We start from the raw sequence: 20,108 nt of genomic DNA on the forward strand, positions 1-20,108 counted from the left end.
ATCAAACTGCCAACATTTGCTGGATCATGGAGAAAGCAAGAGAATTCCAGAAAATTCACCATGCTAAAGCCATTGACTGTGTGGATCACAACAAACTGTGGAAAATTCTTAAAGATAGGGGGATACTAGACCACCTTACTGTCTCCTCAGTAACCTGTATGCAGATCAAGAAAAAAGAGCTGGAACTGGACATGGAACAATGGACTGGTTCCAAATTGGGAAAGGAGTACGTCAAGGCTGTATACTGTCACTCTGCTTATTTAACTTCTATACAGAGTACATCATGTGAAATGCTGGGCTGGATCAATCACAAACTGGAATCAAGATTGCGAGGAGAAATATCAATACACTCATATATGCTGATGATACTACTCTAGTGGCAGAAAGCAAAGAGGAACTAAACAGCCTCTTGATGACGGTGAAAGGAGACAGTGAAAAGCTGGCTTAAAACTCAACATTGAAAAAACTAAGATCATGGCATCTGGTCCAATCACTTCATGGCAAACGGATGGGGAACAAGTGGAAACAGTGACAGATTTTATTTTCTTGGGCTCCAAAATCACTGCAGATGGTGACTGCAGCCATGAAATAAGACACTTGCTCCTTAGAAGAAAAGTTATGGCAATCCTAGACAGCATATTAAAAAGCAGACATCAGCTTACCGACAAAGGTCCTTATAAGGATAAAGATAAGGTTTTTCCAGTAGTCATGTATGGATGTGAGAGTTGGACCCTAAAGAGGGCTGAGTGCCAAAGAATTGATGTTTTTGAAGTGTGGTGCTAGAGAAGACTCTTGAGAGTCCCTTGGATAGCAAGGAGATTCAATCAGTCAATCCTAAAGGAAATCAGTCCTGAACATTCATTGGAAGGACTGATGCTGAAAGCTCTAATCCTCTGGCCACCTGATGCAAAGAACTGACTCATTTGAAAAGACCTTGATGCTGGGAAAGATTGAGGGCAGGTGGAGAAGGGGATGTCAGAGGATGAGATGGTTGGATGGCATCACCAACTCAATGGATATGGGTTTGAGCAAACTCCAGGAGACAGTAAAGGACAGGGAAGCCTGGCATGCTGTAGTCCATGGGGTTGCTAAGTGTCAGACATGACTTAGTGAGTGAACAACACACCCTCTCTTACTTAAATCATCTCCAGACTACTTATCATACCTAATACAATATAAACACCATGTGAATAGCTGTCAGCCTACAGCCAATACGTTTAGGGTTTTGAGAACTTTTTGGAATTCTTCCTGCAAGTATTTTTGATCCTCAGTTGGTTAAATCCACAGATGTGGAACCCATGGACACAGAAGGCCAATTGTATATTTGAGATGACTCTTGAGATATACATAAGGAGACTGAAGTTCAGAAAACAATACTTACTACTACCATGTACAAAGAGTTCTAGTAAGCTATTTACTACCTGTCAAAGAGAAAAGAAAATGTGCAATGTTTAGAGGTTAGGGAAAAGATGCATCAGAAAGGAGAATGAGAAGGAATGGCCAGTGAGTTAAAAGGAATAGCAAGATAGAGGGTGACTAGTATGGAAATTGGAAAAGAGTGTTTTAAGAAGGCAAAAGGTGTGTCAAATGCCTGATTCATCAATTAAAGTGAGAGATAAAACTGAATAATTTCAGTGGTATTATGGCAACAAAAGCCTCATTAAATGGCAAATTCAGTGTAAATTTCTTGTTTCCTATTCTTAAAAATTCTTAAAATTGATTCTGGAGAAACTATAAAGGAGGACATAAGAAATTTTAAAAAAAGAAATTAAAAAAAGAATGAGAAACCTAGTGGAGAAAGGTTGTCTGGAACTGGTGTATGTGTATGTGGGGTTTGTGTGTCTATGTGAAGATGAAGGAGTGCTGGTTGTAGCTTGGGGAAAAGAGTGACAAGTCATAGCCATGAGAGGATAAGTTAGAGAAAAGCAGTTGGAGGACATTTTCTTCCTCTTCACTATCATTAACTAGCAGAAATAACTAGCAGCTATTCTTAGCAGAGGTATTCAAAAGGGCAAATAAATAAGTAAGAGGAAAGAACCCAAATCACCACTATATCAGACTTTGTAAGCCTTTCCAGATTCACTTGAGCCTACCTGCCCACTAGGCCTTGGCTGCTTGCTTACAAGACAGCCCTGGCTATTGCTACTCTTATCTTGTCTCCTACCATTACGAACTATTTCAACCTCTTCTGTAGTAAAGGCTGGGCTTGGGCATGGCTCACATGTTCCACATGAGAGCAGTAACATATCAGAAGACCACATATGATGTGTCTAGACCACCAAGGCTCTAGCTCTTTCAACACTTCTGGGTTCAGAGGAAGTGTAGTGCCAGAGTCTGGGAGCTGGCCTTCCTAGTATTCATCCAGAGGGGCTGGGTATCACAGCCAAGAATCTAGGACAGTTAACCCCTATGGGGTAGACTCTAAATAACAAGAGAGAGGAGACTAAGAGGGGCCAGGAGATCAACCCTTTCTTTTGCTTGGATAGCAGGATCTAAGGTTTAGCAGTTCCACATTGCCTGCCTGGAAGACTGTCCTATATGGTAAGCAACCAGCTATATTTTTTTATGAAATTACAGCCAGCTCAGAAACATAATACCTTGTATTGGCTTTCCCTCATTCTCTGCCTCCCTTTTCATTTCCACTCACTCCAGCTTCTCTGAAGTTCTACCTCCAAATAATACCTTAGCACAGTAGCTTTTCTTCAGGTTTGTTTTTATAGGGAATATGAACTAAGACAGTTATTAATGAAGATTGGATAAATAAATTGTGATACAGTCTATAGTTTCAGAATAGAATATTATGAAGAGAGGAAATGACTAAATCTCAACTCTAGGCAGCAATATGCATAAGTCTCAATAAAACAATGTTGAGGGAAAAAGTATTAAAAGACTACATACTGCACAACAGCCTTTAAATTTTTTTTCAAAACAATACTAAACAAAACACTTAGGCATATGTATGTGATTAAGCAATCTTTAAAAAGCAAAAGAATGAGAAACTCAAATTGTTGATATTCTAGTTTTTGGGTTGGATAATAAGTAGCAGTTTTCATTATATTATAAATAAAAATTATACATTAGAACAAGAAAGGGAAAAATAAGGTCACACACGACTAAGGATGATAGTGTTATGAACCTAAGGATTATGAATAAATAATTTCGTGCATCCAAGCTCCTAAATAGGATAAAAGAAAAAGAGAAAGGACCTAGCAGAGGAAATGGAAATAGCAAACAGATAATGAAGAGCCATTTTTCAGGTCCTGAGTAAAGAAAGGCTAGTATTCACCTGTGTAAATGTCATTTAAACATTTTTGGCATGTAGAATTTCAGTCTTTCAGGAAAAAAAGACATCAAAGTGATTTTTAAAACAATGGATTTTTTATACTTACTGCTAAAAGTTTATCTCCAATCTGAAGTTTACCATCTTTATGAGCTGCTCCTCCTTCAATTATTTTGGTTACATAGATGCTATTATCCCCAGGAATATGCTGATTTCCAACACCTCCAGCAATGCTAAACCCAAGACCTGTTTGAAAAACACTGGTTTTACAATCTTACCCATAATTGTAAACCTAAGTTCAGAAAGAAATGACTGAAAAGTAGAAAACAGATTCTATAAGGTGATAATTTCACCAAATTAATGCTTTTTAAAATACAAAAGAATCTATTTACCTATTTTAAAAACCAGAAGGGAAAGAGACACGAGTACCCCAATGTTCATCGCAGCACTGTTTATAATAGCCAGGACATGGAAGCAACCTAGATGTCCATCAGCAGATGAATGGATAAGAAAGCTGTGGTACATATACACAATGGAGTATTATTCAGCCATTAAAAAGAATACATTTGAATCAGTTCTAATGAGGTGGATGAAACTGGAGCCTATTATACAGAGTGAAGTAAGCCAGAAAGAAAAACACCAATACAGTATACTAACGCATATATATGGAATTTAGAAAGATGGTAACAATAACCCTGTGTACGAGACAGCAAAAGAGACACTGATGTATAGAACAGTCTTATGGACTCTGTGGGAGAGGGAGAGGGTGGGAAGATTTGGGAGAATGGCATTGAAACATGTAAAATATCATGTATGAAATGAGTTGCCAGTCCAGGTTCGATGCACGATACTGGATGCTTGGGGCTGGTGCACTGGGACGACCCAGAGGGATGGAATGGGGAGGGAGGAGGGAAGAGGGTTCAGGATGGGGAACACATGTATACCTGTGGCGGATTCATTTTGATATTTGGCAAATCTAATACAGTTATGTTAAGTTTAAAAATAAAATAAAATTTAAAAAAAAAAAAATCCTAAGTATTTTGTAATCAGGGGCAATTACAAATTAAGTGCTCCTACAGTTACAAGTGAGTACCTTCCCCTTCCCTCCTAGGTACTTCTTAGTGTCTCATGCATTTGTGTTAGTTCAAAGAATTCATGTAAAATTGTTTCACTTTTGTTTCCATCATAATTGCATTTCTTACTAACACTTTTAATACTTCCACAAGATTAAAACAACTGAGGAAAAAAAAAAATCAATGGTGGGCAGAACTAACAGCTTCAGAAATGCAGATGTTTTTGTTCTTTTTCAATATTCTATGAATTACTTTTTTTTTTTTTAATGAATTACTTTTAAGTAAGGAATCTCAGTAATTCATAAATCCCATGGCCTTAATACCAAACTTGTAGCTCTCTATTCATTTTTCATGAAGCCACGAATTAGAATCAGTATTTCCATTTATCCTCAATTCCATCCATGTTTTCAAAATTCAGATCACATCCTAATAGTCTTCACTGCAGATATAACTATTAATGATATGCTCATTAATATTTTCTTTTATCCTGTGTATCTGTATTTAATATACTTTGTAGATTAATGATTACAAGTTAGTATCAATACTATACATGACTTCAAAATGTTTACGCTGAATGCTACTTAAAACAAAAATCATTAGAAGTAACAGATTATAAAATTCACTGAAGTGAAAGTGAAAGTTGCTCAGTCATATCTGACTCTTTGCCTGCCAGCCTGTAGCCCGCCAGGCTCCTCTGTCCACGGAATTCTTTAGGCTGGAATACCGAAGTGGGTAGCCGTTCCCTTCTCCAGGGGATCTTCCCAACCCAGGGATCAAACCCTGGTCTCCCACACTGCAGGTGGATTCTTTACCATGGGAGTCACCAGGGAAGCCCCTCCAAATTCAATGAATTCTATAGATTACCAGTATTGCTAATCTTAGAATGTGTGTCATATATAACTTAAGAGTTACATGTCACTTAAGAGATTTCTTACTTAATAATTTGTTTTTGTTTGATTTAGTTCATACCTTTAGGACCTTTAATGAGCTTTATCTCCATTATTTTTTCTGATACTGGTTTCCGTCTTTTTACATACAAGCGTACAATAGATCCTGCTTCTTTCAATGCTTCAACTGCTTTGCTATGTGTTACATCACGAACATCTATTTCATTTACTCGCAAAATACAGTCATTGACTCTAAGGAAAAATTAAAAATAAAAATTAAATATTAAAAATTTAATATCGATTTTTCACTTTGCCAATTTTTATTTTCACATTTTTAAGGTTGACTATTTACTACAATTTTTTTCTGAGAAGAAACTTCATGTTAAATTTCAATATATCAAATACTTATATAAATACAAACATTTCTCAAGGGCCATCAAAGGAAATAGTGCAAATAATAGATTATTTTACAAAAATATTAAATGATAATGACAGCTGTCTAGGTACAGAAATTAAAATACTTTAGAAAAACAGAAAATACTTATTTAGTACTAATCACAAGCTACAAACTTCTTTTAGTGTTTTAACCCTTACAACAACCTGTAAGGTAGATCTATCTATATCCCTATTTTACACATGGAAAAACTGAGGCACAAAGTTTAAATAACATTCCCAAAGCCACCCAGATAATGACCAGTAGAGCAGTGATTCAAAGATAAAAAATCTAAGGCTTAGACTGAATAACTAGCTTAACGTCACAGTGGAAAATCAGATTAATTGATTGATTTATTAAAAAATAAACTGATCTCCAAATGGGGTTCACCCCAGAGATGCGGGGATTCTTCAATATATGCAAATCAATCAATGTGATATACCATATTAACAAATGAAAGGATAAAACCCACATGATAATCTCAATAGATGCAGAAAAAGCTTTTGACAAAATTCAACATGTATATATGATAAAAACTCTCCAGAAAGTGGGCATACAGGAAACCTACCTCAACATAATAAAGGCTATACATGACAAACCCACAGCAAACATTATTCTCAATGGTGAAACACTGAAAGCATTTCCTCTAAAATCAGGAACAAGGGTACCCACTCTTGCCACTATTATTCAACAAAGTTTTTGGAAGTCCTAGTCATGGCAAGCAGAGAAGAAAAAGAAATAAAAGAAATCCAAATTGGAAAAGAAAAAATAAAACTGTCACTGTTTGCAGATGACATGATACTATACATAGATAGAGCCACCAGAAAATGATTAGAGCTAATCAATGAATTTAGTAAAGTGGCAGATACAAAATTAATACACAGAAATCTCTGCATTTCTATGCACTAACAATGAAAAATCAAAAAGAGAAATTAAGGAAACAATCCCATTTACAACTGCAACAAATAGAACAAAATACCTAGACATAAATCTGCCCAAGGAGGCAAAAGACCTGTATGCAGAAGACTAGAAGACACTAATGAAACAAAATCAAAGATGACACAAAGATGGAGAGATATACCACATTCTTGGATTAGAAGAATCAACATTGTGAAAATGACTATACTAACCGAAAACAATCTACAGATTCAACGAAATTCCTATCAAATTACCAATGGTATTTTTCATAGAACTTTTGAGTTGACCAAAAAGTTTGTTCTGATTTTTCCCTAGGACTGTATGAAAAAACCCAAACAAACTTTTTGGCCAACCCAATAGAAAAATTTTGTTAACAATTTACATGGAAACATGAAAGACTCTGAAAAGGACTTCCCTGGTGGTCCTATGGTTAAGAATCCGCCTGCCAAGGCAGGAGACACAGGTTCAATCCCTGGTCAGGAAAGATTCCATGTGCCACAGAGCAACTAAGCCTATGTGCCATAGATGCTGAAACCAACGTACTCTAGAGCTGGTGCTCTTCAACAAGAGAAGCCACTGAAATGGGAAGTGTAGTTCCCACTCATTGCAACAAAAAGTAGACTCCACTCACCAAAACTAGAGAAACCCAGCAATGAAAACCTAGTACAAAGCCATAAGTACATTAATTAAAAAAAAAGACTCCAAATAGCCAAAGCAATCTTGAGAAAGAAAAATGGAGCTGGAGGTATCGGGCTCCCTGACATTATACTATACTACAAAGCTACAGTAATCAAGATAGTATGGTACTGGCACAAAAACAGAAATACAGATCAATGGAACAAGATAGAAAGCCCAGAGAAAAATCCATGCACCTGTGGGTACACCTTATCTTTGACAAAGGAGGCAAAACTATACAACGGATAAAACAGTCTCTTTAATAGGTTATGCTGGGAAAACTGGACAACTATATGTAAAAGCATGAAATTAGAACATTTCCTAACACCATGGACAAAAATAAACTCAAAATGGATTAAAGACCTAAATGTAAGGTCAGACATTACAAAACTCTTGGTGGAAAACATAGGCAGAACACTCTTTGACAAAAATGACAGCAAGATGCTATTTGATCTACTTACTAGAGTAATAGGAATAAAAATAAACAAATGAGACCTGATAAACTTAAAAGCTTTTGCACAGCAATGAAAACCATAAATAAGAGAAAAAGATAACCCTCAGAATGGGAGAAAATACTTGGAAATGAAACAACTGAAAATGGATTAATCTCCAAAATACAAAAGGAGCTCATGCTCAATACAAAAAAACCCTCAAACTATCCAATAAAAAAATGGGTGGAAGACCTGAACAGACATTTCTACAAAGAAGATATATGTTTCTAACAAACATATAAAAAGTTGCTCAACTTCACTAATTATTAGATAAATGCAAATCAAAACCACAACAAGGTATCATCTCACACCAGTCAAAGTGGTCATCATCAAAAGATCTACAAACAATAAATTTTGGAGAGGGTGTGAAGAAAGGGATCTCTCTTGTACTGTTGGTGGGAATGTAAATTGATACAGTCATGATGGAGAACAGTATGGAGGTTCCTTAAAAAACTAAAAAGTAGAACTGCCATAATACCCAACAATCCCACCACTGGGGATATACCCTGAGAAAACTGTAATAAAAAATATACATGTACCCCAATGTTTACTGCAGCACTATTTACAACAGCCAGAACATGGAAGCAACTGAAATGTCCAGCAACAGATGAATGGATAAAGAAGATGTGGTACATATATACCATGGAATATTACTCCACCATCAAAAGGAATGAACTTGGGTCATTTGTAGTGATGTGGGTGAACCTAGAGTCTGTCATACTGAAGTAAGTCAGAAAGAGAAGAACAAATATCATACATTAACACACACACACATATATGAAATCTAGAAAAATGGTACTGATGAACCTACATACAGGGTAGGAATACAGATGCAGACATAGAGAAGAGATTTGTGAACCACTCAGCTGGAAGGAGAGGGTGAGATGAACTGAGAGTAGCACTGACATAAACACTGCCATGTGTAAAACAGATAGCTAGTGGGAAGCAGCTGCATGGCACAGGGAGTCAGCTCAGTACTATGTGATGACCTAGAGTGGCGGGATGGAGGTCCAAGGAGGGAGGGGATATATGTGCACATATAGCTGATTTACTGTGTTATTCAACAGAAATGAATACAACATTGTGAAGCAATTATACTTCAATAAAAATAAATAAATTGACCTTAGTTTCAATCACATGGTATTCATGTAGAAAACAAAAAGATGGTCATCTCAAATTGGGCAGGGAAGGGGAACAAAACACAATTAAAATATTTCAAGTGATCATGCTAAACTTCTATAATATATCAAATTAAGTTTAGAGAAAAGAAATTCTATATCCAAAGACAGTGATACCTTACAGTTAGTACTACAGGTCAGTTCTCCAGTCAAACAAATGGAACATTTTAATTTTCATACAAGAAGCACAAATAAAAGGCAAATAACAAAATCAGGAAGTTATGCCTACATTTACATGAATATTCAAATTATTAATTTTATATCTAACTTCATTAATATACCACTTGTCATATTCAGTGAGAAGTTTAGAAACTGAAGAGCTGCATAAGGCACCAATAGCCTTAAAATAAAATATTCTTTCTCACAGACCATATAAAATCTTTAGTTCTAAAATTTTTAGAAAACTGTCACCATGTGTAAAAAACAACAAACAAGGTAACAGGAAAAGTGCCACAATCTATGATCTAAGATTGTGTCTAAGGAAACAACAAAGATGCCAAAGATCTTTGTTTAACAAGATACTAAGGAAATCTTCTGAAATGGAACATTAAACAAAAGACCAGTTACTTACACTTATTCAATTTAGAAAATAGGTTAATTTACTTAAAGTTTGCATTAATCTTTTCTCTTTGTGGTGCATGTGTGTGTGTGTGTGTTATTCGCTCAGTCCTGTCCAACTCTTTGTGACGCCATGGACTACAGCCCACCAAGCTCGTCTGTCCAAGGGATTCTCCAGACAAGAATACTGGAGTGCATAGCCATTCCCTTCTCCAGGGAATCTTCCCAACCCAAGGATCAAACAACCTGGGTCTACTGTACTGCAGGCAAATTCTTTACCACCTGAGCCACCAGGTATGAGATAAAAACTCAGGATATATAAATATATGATTCACTACCCTGCTTATTTAACTTATATGCAGAGTACATCATGAGAAATGGTGGGCTGGAAGAAGCACAAGCTGGAATCAAGATTGCTGGGAGAAATATCAATAACCTCAGATATGCAGATGACACCACCCTTATGGCAGAAAGTGAAGAGGAACTAAAAAGCCCCTTGATGAAAGTGAAAGAGGAGAGTGAAAAAGTTGGCTTAAAGTTCAACATTCAGAAAACTAAGATCATGGCATCTAGTCCCATCACTTCATGGCAAATAGATGGGGAAACAGTGGAAACAGTGTCCGACTTTATTTTGGGGGGGGCTCAAAAATCACTGCAGATGGTGACTGCAGCCATGAAATTAAAAGATGCTTACTCCTTGGAAGGAAAGTTATGACCAACCTGCTGCTAAGTCGCTTCAGTTGTGTCCGACTCTGTGTGACCCCATAGACGGCAGCCCAGCAGGCTCCCCCATCCCTGGGATTCTCCAGGCAAGAACACTGGAGTGGGTTGCCATTTCCTTCTCCAATGCATGAAAGTGAAAAGTGAAAGTGAAGTCGCTCAGTCGTGTCAGACTTTTAGCGACCTCATGGACTGCAGCCTACCAGGCTCCTCCGTCCATGGGATTTTCCAGTCAAGAGTACTGGAGTAGGGTTCCACTGCCTTCTCCAATGACCAACCTAGATAGCATATTGAAAAGCAGAGACATTACTTTGCCAACAAAGGTCCGTCTAGTCAAGGCTATGGTTTTTCCTGTGGTCATGTATGGATGTGAAAGTTGGACTGTGAAGAAAGTTGAGCGCTGAAGAATTGATGCTTTAGAACTGCGGTGTTGGAGAAGACTCTTGAGAGTCCCTTGGACTGCAAGGAGATCCAACCAGTCCATTCTGAAGGAGATCAGTCCTGGGTGTTCTTTGGAAGGACTGATGCTAAAGCTGAAACTCCAATACTTTGGCCACCTCATGCTAAGAGTTGACTCATTGGAAAAGACTCTGTTGCTGGGAGGGATTGGGGGCAGGAGGACGAGGGCATGACAGAGGATGAAATGGCTGGATGGAATCACTGACTCGATGGACATGAGTGTGGGTAAACTCTGGGAGTTGGTGATGGAGAGGAAGGTTTGGCATGCTGCAATTCATGGGGTCGCAAAGAGTCGGACACGACCCAGTGACTGAACTGAACTGAAACCTTAAGTAAGTTTATACATGTTCCCCACCCAGAAAATAACTGAAAATACAATGGGAAATCTACAATTTCTACACATTTGCTCAGAAATATTTAAATCATTAAATCAAAATTATTATTCAAAATGTTTAATTTCTAAGATAAAACTGAATTCCTAAGTGAAAAGAGGGAAACAATGCTTAAAGCATAATTATCTCATTCATTCATTTGATTTTTGAGCATCTACCTTATGTTAGTTATTATGATAACGTTTCTTATTTGTATTTATTGTTTATTTTCTCTCAAGAAAAAGATACAAAGAAGATTTGGTATCACAACATCAAGTACAAAACATACCGCAATCTTCCATCTTGAGCAGCTGCTCCCCCTGCAATAATTTTAGTAATGAAAATACTTGAGTCATCTCCAATGTGTGGGTTGTCTGTACCTCCTGCAATGCTGAAACCAAGCCCTGAATTTCCCTGGGAATAGAGGGGGGAAAATTGACATTGAAAAACAATTATTGATAGGTTCCTGTCACTATACGACCTAGAAATTGTACTAACATAGGCATCGTGCATATAAAGGCATATATATATATATATATATATACATATAGGGAGTAAGATGACTTTTAACTTAAAAAATATAAGGAAAGCTATTATTTTCTCTATGAATTCAGGGGTATTACTGCTGAATAGGTGAAGCTGAAGATGTACCAAGTACTTTGAGAGTTTAGTCTACAATTCTTTCTTAAAAGTATGCACAGTTCATCCTTGTAGAGGTGTCACTAACAGGTCTCTTTATTTTAGACTGCATCTAGCTCATGTTTTGTAAGGCAAATTGATCCCAAGAGGAAAACGCTTAAGTGATCCTTGTGCTGCTGTTATTTCCAAGTAGGTAATATCGATATATTATTTCAGCCTTTTAAGAAGGGGATACTTGGTGGGGCTTTGCTTCTGCTAACTTTGCCATCAACTTATTTTAAAATTACCAAATTTTATCAGCTAAGTAACACTGCCATCATCCTTGAGGTGTTTAACCAAGAAACCTACCTGACTAGCAAAAGGCATTTTTTAAATACGGAAAGTTTAACTGGAGAATTTAACATTGGTAAGCTTTCTTGACAGCAAAGTTAATTTTGCCAAAGCAGCATTGCTTCTTGCTCATTTTATGTACTGATTTTTCAATATTTTCTTTGAAGGAAGGGTTCTCTACTGGTGCAAAAAGAAAAACTGATCTCAAAGGTATTAGACATTTATTTTTTCAAGAATGATTTAACTTTGGTTTTCAGTGAGCTCAGATTAGTGGGTATATCTGGATATATTACTAAACTATATAAAATACCTTAAAATTTCACTCAATTATGATAGTCCTAAAATTCTATTTTAATAAAAAAATTTTTCCAGTCTAAACTCTTTAAAAGTTACTAAAGTGGTAGTAAATAGTATCAAAAGGTTGTATGGGGACACCAAGATACTCAGGTATTCTTTTTTATTTGCTTTAAAAAATCAAGATATAATTACAAATAATTTTGTGTAGGTTTTAGGTATACAACATGTTGATTTGATATATTTATATAGAACAATATGATTACCACTTTATTTAGCTTACTTGATTTAGATTACCACTTTATGTACTAGCTTTATTTAGCTAACACCTCTATGAGGTCACATAATTGTCATTATTTTTTATGGTGAGAACACTTAAGAACTAGTCTCTTGCAATTCTGAAGTATATAATACAGTATTGTTGACTATATTCACTAGGCTGTGCATATAAGAAGTCTGGAACTTATTCATCATCTAATTCCAGTTTGTACACTTTAACAATATCGCCCTAATTCCTGGTATTCAAGTCCTTTAATCAGTGAAAAATACAATGTACAGTTCTGACTAAAAGAATTTAAAAGGTACTAGGAAAAAATGAAAACCTGAATGAGGTAAAAAGTTAGGATTATGTCAAGAAATCTCAATAAAGCTGGGGGAAAAACCAACAAAATGCCACATTAAAATGTGCATAATACATTAATATTGTTTACCTGTAAGACTCAGTCAGCTACCTCACTTGAATAGGTGGCCCAAATTCAGGTAAACAGTCAGTATAAAATCTATTACACATGTAAAAGACCCTCTGAGGTCTATATTCACTCAGTTTATCTGGCTACAAACATAAATCTAATCCTTTAGGAACTTCAAATATATAGATATTCAGTTACTTAGAAAAGTCACTTATGTAAAGCACCTCATTTTCCAAAAATGATGGTCAGACAAGATGACACTGCTAAAATATAGCATCAATTGAATGCAGATATTCTTAAGGGGAAAATATAGCAAGAAAATCCACACATCTGAATTGTGAGTGTGCGTCCATGAGCTTAGTCATGTCTGACTCTTTTTGACCCGATGGACTATAGCCCACCAGACTACTCTGTCCATGGGATTCTCCAGGCAAGAATACTGGAGTGGGTTGCCATTCCCTTCTCCAGGGGATCTTCCCAACCCAGGGATTGAACCCACATTTCCTTCATCTCCCTACATCTGAATTGCACCTGTAAGTTATTTTCTGACTAGGGAATGCATAATAATAAGTTTTCAGTAAGGTCTTTTTCAGTAAACCTATGGTTATTCTTTTTCTAGGAAATAGAACTGATACAATGATCAAGTTACTAGCTCAAGAGACAAAATACTCATTTAAAATAAATAATACTTCATTATATGAAAACTAAATAATAAAATTAAAAACTGAGAAAATTTGAGGTACTGTCAGTCTAGAGCAGCACAAGAAGACATAATAACTAAATGTAATATGGTATTCCAGATAGGATTCTGGAAGAGAAAAACAAAAAGGAAATTCAAATAAAGTATAAACTTAAGTTGATAATAATGTATCAGTGTTACTTCACTGGTTGAAACAAATGTATTTTAGTAATGTAAGATGTTAATAAATAGGTGAAACTGAGTCTAGGGTAAATAGAAACTCTCTGTACTACTTTTCTACAAATCTAAAAATTTTTAAATAAAAGTTTACTTTTTAAAAAAGTTCTTAAAGAAAAGCCACATGTTCATACATGTTCAAAAGCAACATGAAAATACCACAGCTAATTTTATGATATGTGGACTTATGAAAGAAACTAATACATGGTTCTGCTTTTGAAAGATGATCTTCCTTAGATTCTATATGAAAGAGCAGTATATTTAAGAGTTCTTTAAAGAAACAGATTTCTTTTCATAAAAGCTTAAGATAATGAATAGGCTTTTACCCTTTCAAGTGTGATTTCTTCATATTCATAATCTGCATCAGTGCCATTAACCTAGTAGGGAAAAAAGAAGCACGGAAATTTAGAGTGTAAAATTTTAAATGACAAGACAATTTTTGTATTTCTTTTTTTTCCAACTTTTTTTTTTTAATAGAAGGATAACTGTTTATAGAATTTTTTTTTTTTTGGTCATACATCAACAAGAATGAGCCATAGGTAGACCCATGTCCCTTCTCTTCCGAACCTCCCTCCCACCTCCCTCCCCATTCCACCCTTCCTGATTGTCACAGAGCCCCTGTTAAATGAAACCCTGCTAAATGTGATAGTAATCAAATAACATAGCTTGATTCTAATAATTCTGAGAAAGATTTTCAAGGAATGGAACAGTGTAAATGTGATTAATGACATTTATGATACTGTGACTTTCAAATACAGAAAGGGTACACTCAGCTTTTAACACTTACTGAACTCTTGACCCTGTTCTTCGCTTTAATTCACACATCTAATTAGCTACCAATTCCTCCTGACTTAAATACTTCAGTTGTTCCTGAAAATCATCACCTCTTCATTTTCGTTTCTATCACTTTGGTTCAAGTTGTTATTAATCTCTTCTGGGCTATAGCAAATGTAATCTACTCCATCTCTTAGATTACTATTCTTCACTGCTCAAATCATTCTAATGTGTTTTACACAGATGGATCTTCATGGAACTCATGTATCACATACTTTCTCCAAAATTCTGTGAAACTCTCATACAAGGCTCTGTATGAACTGATCCAAATCATGACTCAACTTCATTCCAAACATGTATCTCCCCTCTTCATGAGCCTTATATACCATTAAATTTAAATGATTTGCTCTGTCCTTTACATATCCTTCAAGTTCTCACCTCTACAATCTTTCTGGTGGTATGAAACTGAGCAAAGTAATCTCATAAGTCAAATACAGATTGTGATAAACTGAATCTCTAGATGCCTCCCATCTTCCATCCTAAGTGCTCTTCTGCAATATGATTAAACCACCCTACCATCAAGAGATGTTATCTATTTCCCTTTCCCTTGGATCTAAGCAGGTTCTAGATGACTTCTTGGAGAAGGCAATGGCAACCCACTCCAGTACTCTTGCCTGGAAAATCCCATGGGCGGAGGAGCCTGGTGGGCTGCAGTCCATGGGGTCGCTAAGAGTCGGGCACGACTGAGTGACTTCCCTTTCACTTTTCACTTTTATGCATTGGAGAAGGCAATGGCAACCCACTCCAGTACTCTTGCCTGGAGAATCCCAGGGACGGAGGAGCCTGGTGGGCTGCCATCTATGGGGTTGCACAGAGTCGGACACGACTGAAGCGACTTAGCAGCAGCAGATGACTTCTGCTAAAAAGAGAGTGGCACAAATAATGCTCTGCGATTTTGGAATATAGGTCATGTGATGCCTTGTAGTGTCCACCTTGTTATAAGAATGCACCTTCTTAGAATTCAGAACCTGTAATGTGAGGAAGTTCATAGACCCTACGAGGAGATTCAAATGAAGGAGCATCAAAGACCTCTGGCCAAAAGCCCCAGCTGCACTTCTACCCAGCAACTGGCATTGACTGTTGGCAAATGGTGAATGAGGCAGTTCTGGGTCTTCCAGTCTTTTCCCATGTCCCAGCCAAGATCATGTAAAGCAGAACTATCCAATTAATCCAGAAAATCATGAGAAATAACTATTTTTTAAGCCACTGTGTTTCACGGTGGCTTGTTATACAGCAACAGAATAACGAAACAACAGAAGAATGAAATCTATGTAAGCCACTTTGTTTTCTTTACCATACTATAAGAAAGTAACCCCTAATTCAGGTTCAATTCATGAGACAATTTAATAACATCATTAAACACATTCAAACTGGGCTTCTAAATGCCATGAATACATTATCAAAACCACAAATTACCATTTCATTACTGTAAAATAACAGAAAAACGATGGTGTAATATTTTTGAAAGGAATATGGTTTCCAGGAATATTACAAAATGGGTGATGAGTTTTCTTTTCATAATATCTTTATAAAATGTGGCTTTCAACAGGAAAAATATGCTTCGCTAATAGGTTTATCACTCTCAATAGGACAAGGTGAGAGGGAAACAAGAAATAAAATTAGAGAAGAGAAATAAAATTAAACCAACTTTAGACAAAATGATATACTACTGACAAAATATTTGAGTTTTATCCCCATCCTCAAAAATAGAAAAGCATAGATTTAAAATAATTCATGAGAACTGTCATTGCTATCACTTTCTAAGTTTAGAATTTAGTCCTAGTAACAAAATGGGATTCTATATTAAGGATGAAAGTGAAAGTGGAAGAAGTGGATTGGGGCCTTATTGTGAAACATCTTGAATGTTTTCCTGATGAATGGAAAATATTCTTGGAAATACTGGAGCATCAAGTAGGTTTAAATGTTTTCCAGAAAAAGAACCATGGCAGTGTGGAACACAAAAGGAAGAGAAATTAGAGAAAAGTAAATTGGTAAAGAAGTTATGGAAATAACTTGGATAAAAGGCAAAATTTCTAAAGACAGTTAAGAATAGGCAGTAAATTCCTAATTATAAAAAAATCTTAATATTAGTAGAAAAAATTTCATAAAGTTATAACTAAGAACAAAGGAAAGTTATGACCAACCTAGATAGCATATTCAAAAGCAGAGACATTACTTTGCCAACAAAGGTCTGTCTAGTCAAGGCTATGGTTTTTCCTGTGGTCATGTATGGATGTGAGAGTTGGACTGTGAAGAAAGCTGAGCGCCGAAGAATTGATGCTTTTGAACTGTGGTGTTGGAGAAGACTCTTGAGAGTCCCTTGGACTGCAAGGAGATCCAACCAGTCCCTTCTGAAGGAGATCAGCCCTGGGATTTCTTTGGAGGGAATGATGCTGAAGCTGAAACTCCAATACTTTGGCCACCTCATGCGAAGAGTTGACTCACTGGAAAAAACTCTGATGCTGGGAGGGATTGGGGGCAGGAGGAGAAGGGGACGACAGAGGATGAGATGGCTGGATGGCATCACTGACTCGATGGACGTGAGTTTGAGTGAACTCCAGTAGTTGGTGATGGAGAGGGAGGCCTGGCGTGCTGAGATTCATGGGGTCGCCAAGAGTCGGACACGACTGAGCGACTGAACTGAACTGATTATAGATAAGAACAACTTATCTATAATCAACTTGACTAGGATAAAAATCAGATTATATAACATATACAAAGGTGAGTTGTTCCACTCACCTAATATAATTTGTGGCTTCCCTGGTGGCTTAGGTGGTAAAGAATCCACCTGCCATGTGGGAGACCTGGGTTTAATCCTTGGGTTGGGAAGATCCCCAGGAGAAGGGAATGGTTGGTTACCCACTCCAGTATTCTGGTCTGGAGAATTCTATGGACTGTATAGTCCATGGGGCTGCAAAGAGTCGGACATGACTGAGAGACTTTCACTTTTCAATATGATTTGGGACAAGAACTACACTTTTAATTAAATGCTGTTTTATAATAGATTTCATTATCTGTGGAGAAATCGCTCCAAATTGTTCTTAATCTTTACTTGGTTGTTTTTGAGTTTTTTACTTTTCTATATCAAACTGTCCAAAAGAAGTTTCTGTGATGATGTAAGTGTAATATAATCTGTCTGGTCCAATACAGGAGTTACTTACCCACAAGTGACTACTGAGTGCTTGTAATGTGACTACTGCCAGCAGAAAAACCATAAATATCATTGAATTTTAATCCATATAAATTTAAATACCAACATGTGGCTGCTGTTGCTGCTGCTAAGTCGCTTCAGTCGTGTCCAACTCTGTTCAACCCCATAGACGGCAGCCCACCAGGCTCCCCCATCCCTGGGATTCTCCAGGCAAGAACACTGTTGTGAGTTGCCATTTCCTTCTCCAATGCATGAAAGTGAAAAGTGAAAGTGAAGTCGCTCAGTCGTGTCCGACTCTTAGCGACCCCATGGACTGCAGCCCACCAGCTCCTCGGTCCATGGGATTTTCCCCATTGCCTTCTCTGAACATGTGGCTAGGGCCTTGCAATTCTGGAAGATGTAGCTCTAAGTGAATCATTAAATCTAACTATATGCCTCCAAAATACATGCACATATTCTCTTTTTATCTCTCCTCCTTCCCCCTTTCCTCTCTCCTCCCCCGACTCCAAATACACATTCTATTTTTTGGTGCTATGACTGGCATGATACCAAATTTACAGATTTATCTGGAAAAAACAATGATATCTACTTTATCTTTCTGTTCTGCAACAAAAACTGCTCTGTACTTAAGTATTCCTCTATACCATCAGTAAGTGTCACAGCTTTCTTACAACAAACTATATACATTTCCTGTTAAGCTGATTGCTATGTGTGTGTGTTACTCACTTAGTTGTGTCTGACCCTGTGACCCCATGGACCACAGACCACCAGTCTTCTCTGTCCATGGAATTCTCCAGGCAAGGATACTGGAGTGGGTTGCAATATCCTTCTCCAGTGGGTATTCGTCCTGACCCAGGGATCAAACCCAAATTGCAGACAGATTCTCTACTGTCTGAGCCACCAGGAAGACCACATATGTGGCTTCAAGTTGATTGCTAGGTATTTCATATTTCACTGAAAGAGTTAATAACTCATATTTTCAATTGGTTTTTGCTAGTATAGTTGAATACCATTCACTGTTTAGTATTTAAGTTGTTTTAGCTTTTTAGAAAAATATAATTTGCTTCAATTATAGATGATATGCCATAAAGAATACAGATGTCCTTGGCCCCTTATTCCTAAATATTAAAATTTTCTAAACAGCTTGCACTAATATATCCAAACAAGACAGACAAATCCTAATACATAATAGATACTAAGACCCTCCAAATAAAGATACAAAGAAGTCTAATTGAAGACTTCTCCATCATTTAAGGTTCATTTCAGTAATACCTTTCAAACTATAGAGTAATACATTAAAATTCAAGATTTTGCCTATCAACCTCGATACAACTTACTGTGTGATTGTGATTGTGGAAGTTGCTCAGCTGCATCCGACTCTTTGCAACCCCACAGACTATACAATCCATGGAATTCTCCAGGTCAGAATACTGGAGTGGATAGCCTTTCCCTTCTCCAGGGGATCTTCCCAACCCAGGGATCGAACCCAGGTCTCCCATATTCTAAGGCAATTAAAAACCTCAAAAGTAAGGTAAGAATCTAAAAATAAAAATGTACTAGAAAGAAGAAAATGTTCTTCCTAATGAAAAATCAACATTACTAAATACAAAATATTAACCCTGAAAGAATTTGCTCATGAATTTTTCCTAAATAAAGAACAGCCATTTAGGTCAACTTTAAAATAATACAGTTATTAATTAAACATACAGAAAAACTGAAGCTTTCATTGCAACCCCATGGACTACAGCCAGCCAGGCTCCTCTGTCCATGGAATTCTCTAGGCAGGAATACTGGAGTGGCCAAAGAACTGAGATTCCACTAGCTGTTTGTTATGGAATTAAAGGGGATTAAAACAAACACAAGTAATTAAAAAACAAAAATGAAAACAAGAAACAAAAGACAACTGGTAAATACAAAATGAGACAAATAACAACAACAAAAAAGAAACACACACACACACACACACACACACACACACACACACACACACGAAAAACTGAAACAAAATTAACAAACGATTTATCTCCAAAATATACAAATAGCTCATGCAGCTCAACACCAGAAAAACAAACAACCCAATCAAAAAGTAGCCAGAAGACCTAAACAGACCTTTCTCCAAAGAAGACATACAGATATGCTAATAGACACATGAAAAGATACTCAACATCACTCATTATTAGAGAAATGCAAATCAAAACTACAATGAAATATA

At 36.7% G+C, this 20,108-nt stretch overlaps 1 protein-coding gene across 9 annotated transcripts in view; it reads right to left on the reverse strand.

The window, feature by feature from the left end:
- Positions 1-20,108, reverse strand: part of DLG1 (discs large MAGUK scaffold protein 1) — a 262,255-nt gene that overhangs the window by 99,946 nt on the left and 142,201 nt on the right. For all 9 annotated transcript variants that reach the window (XM_044943013.2, XM_044943017.2, XM_044943038.2 and 6 more), the window contains 4 exons: positions 14,238-14,288; positions 11,333-11,457; positions 5,323-5,492; positions 3,390-3,526 (listed from right to left, as the gene is read on the reverse strand). In XM_044943013.2, the coding sequence (XP_044798948.2) occupies positions 3,390-3,526; positions 5,323-5,492; positions 11,333-11,457; positions 14,238-14,288 (483 nt within the window). The remainder of the gene's footprint in view (positions 1-3,389; positions 3,527-5,322; positions 5,493-11,332; positions 11,458-14,237; positions 14,289-20,108) is intronic.

This window comes from Bubalus bubalis, chromosome 1, assembly GCF_019923935.1.
Source record: "Bubalus bubalis isolate 160015118507 breed Murrah chromosome 1, NDDB_SH_1, whole genome shotgun sequence".
Classification (NCBI taxonomy): Eukaryota; Metazoa; Chordata; class Mammalia; order Artiodactyla; family Bovidae; genus Bubalus; species Bubalus bubalis.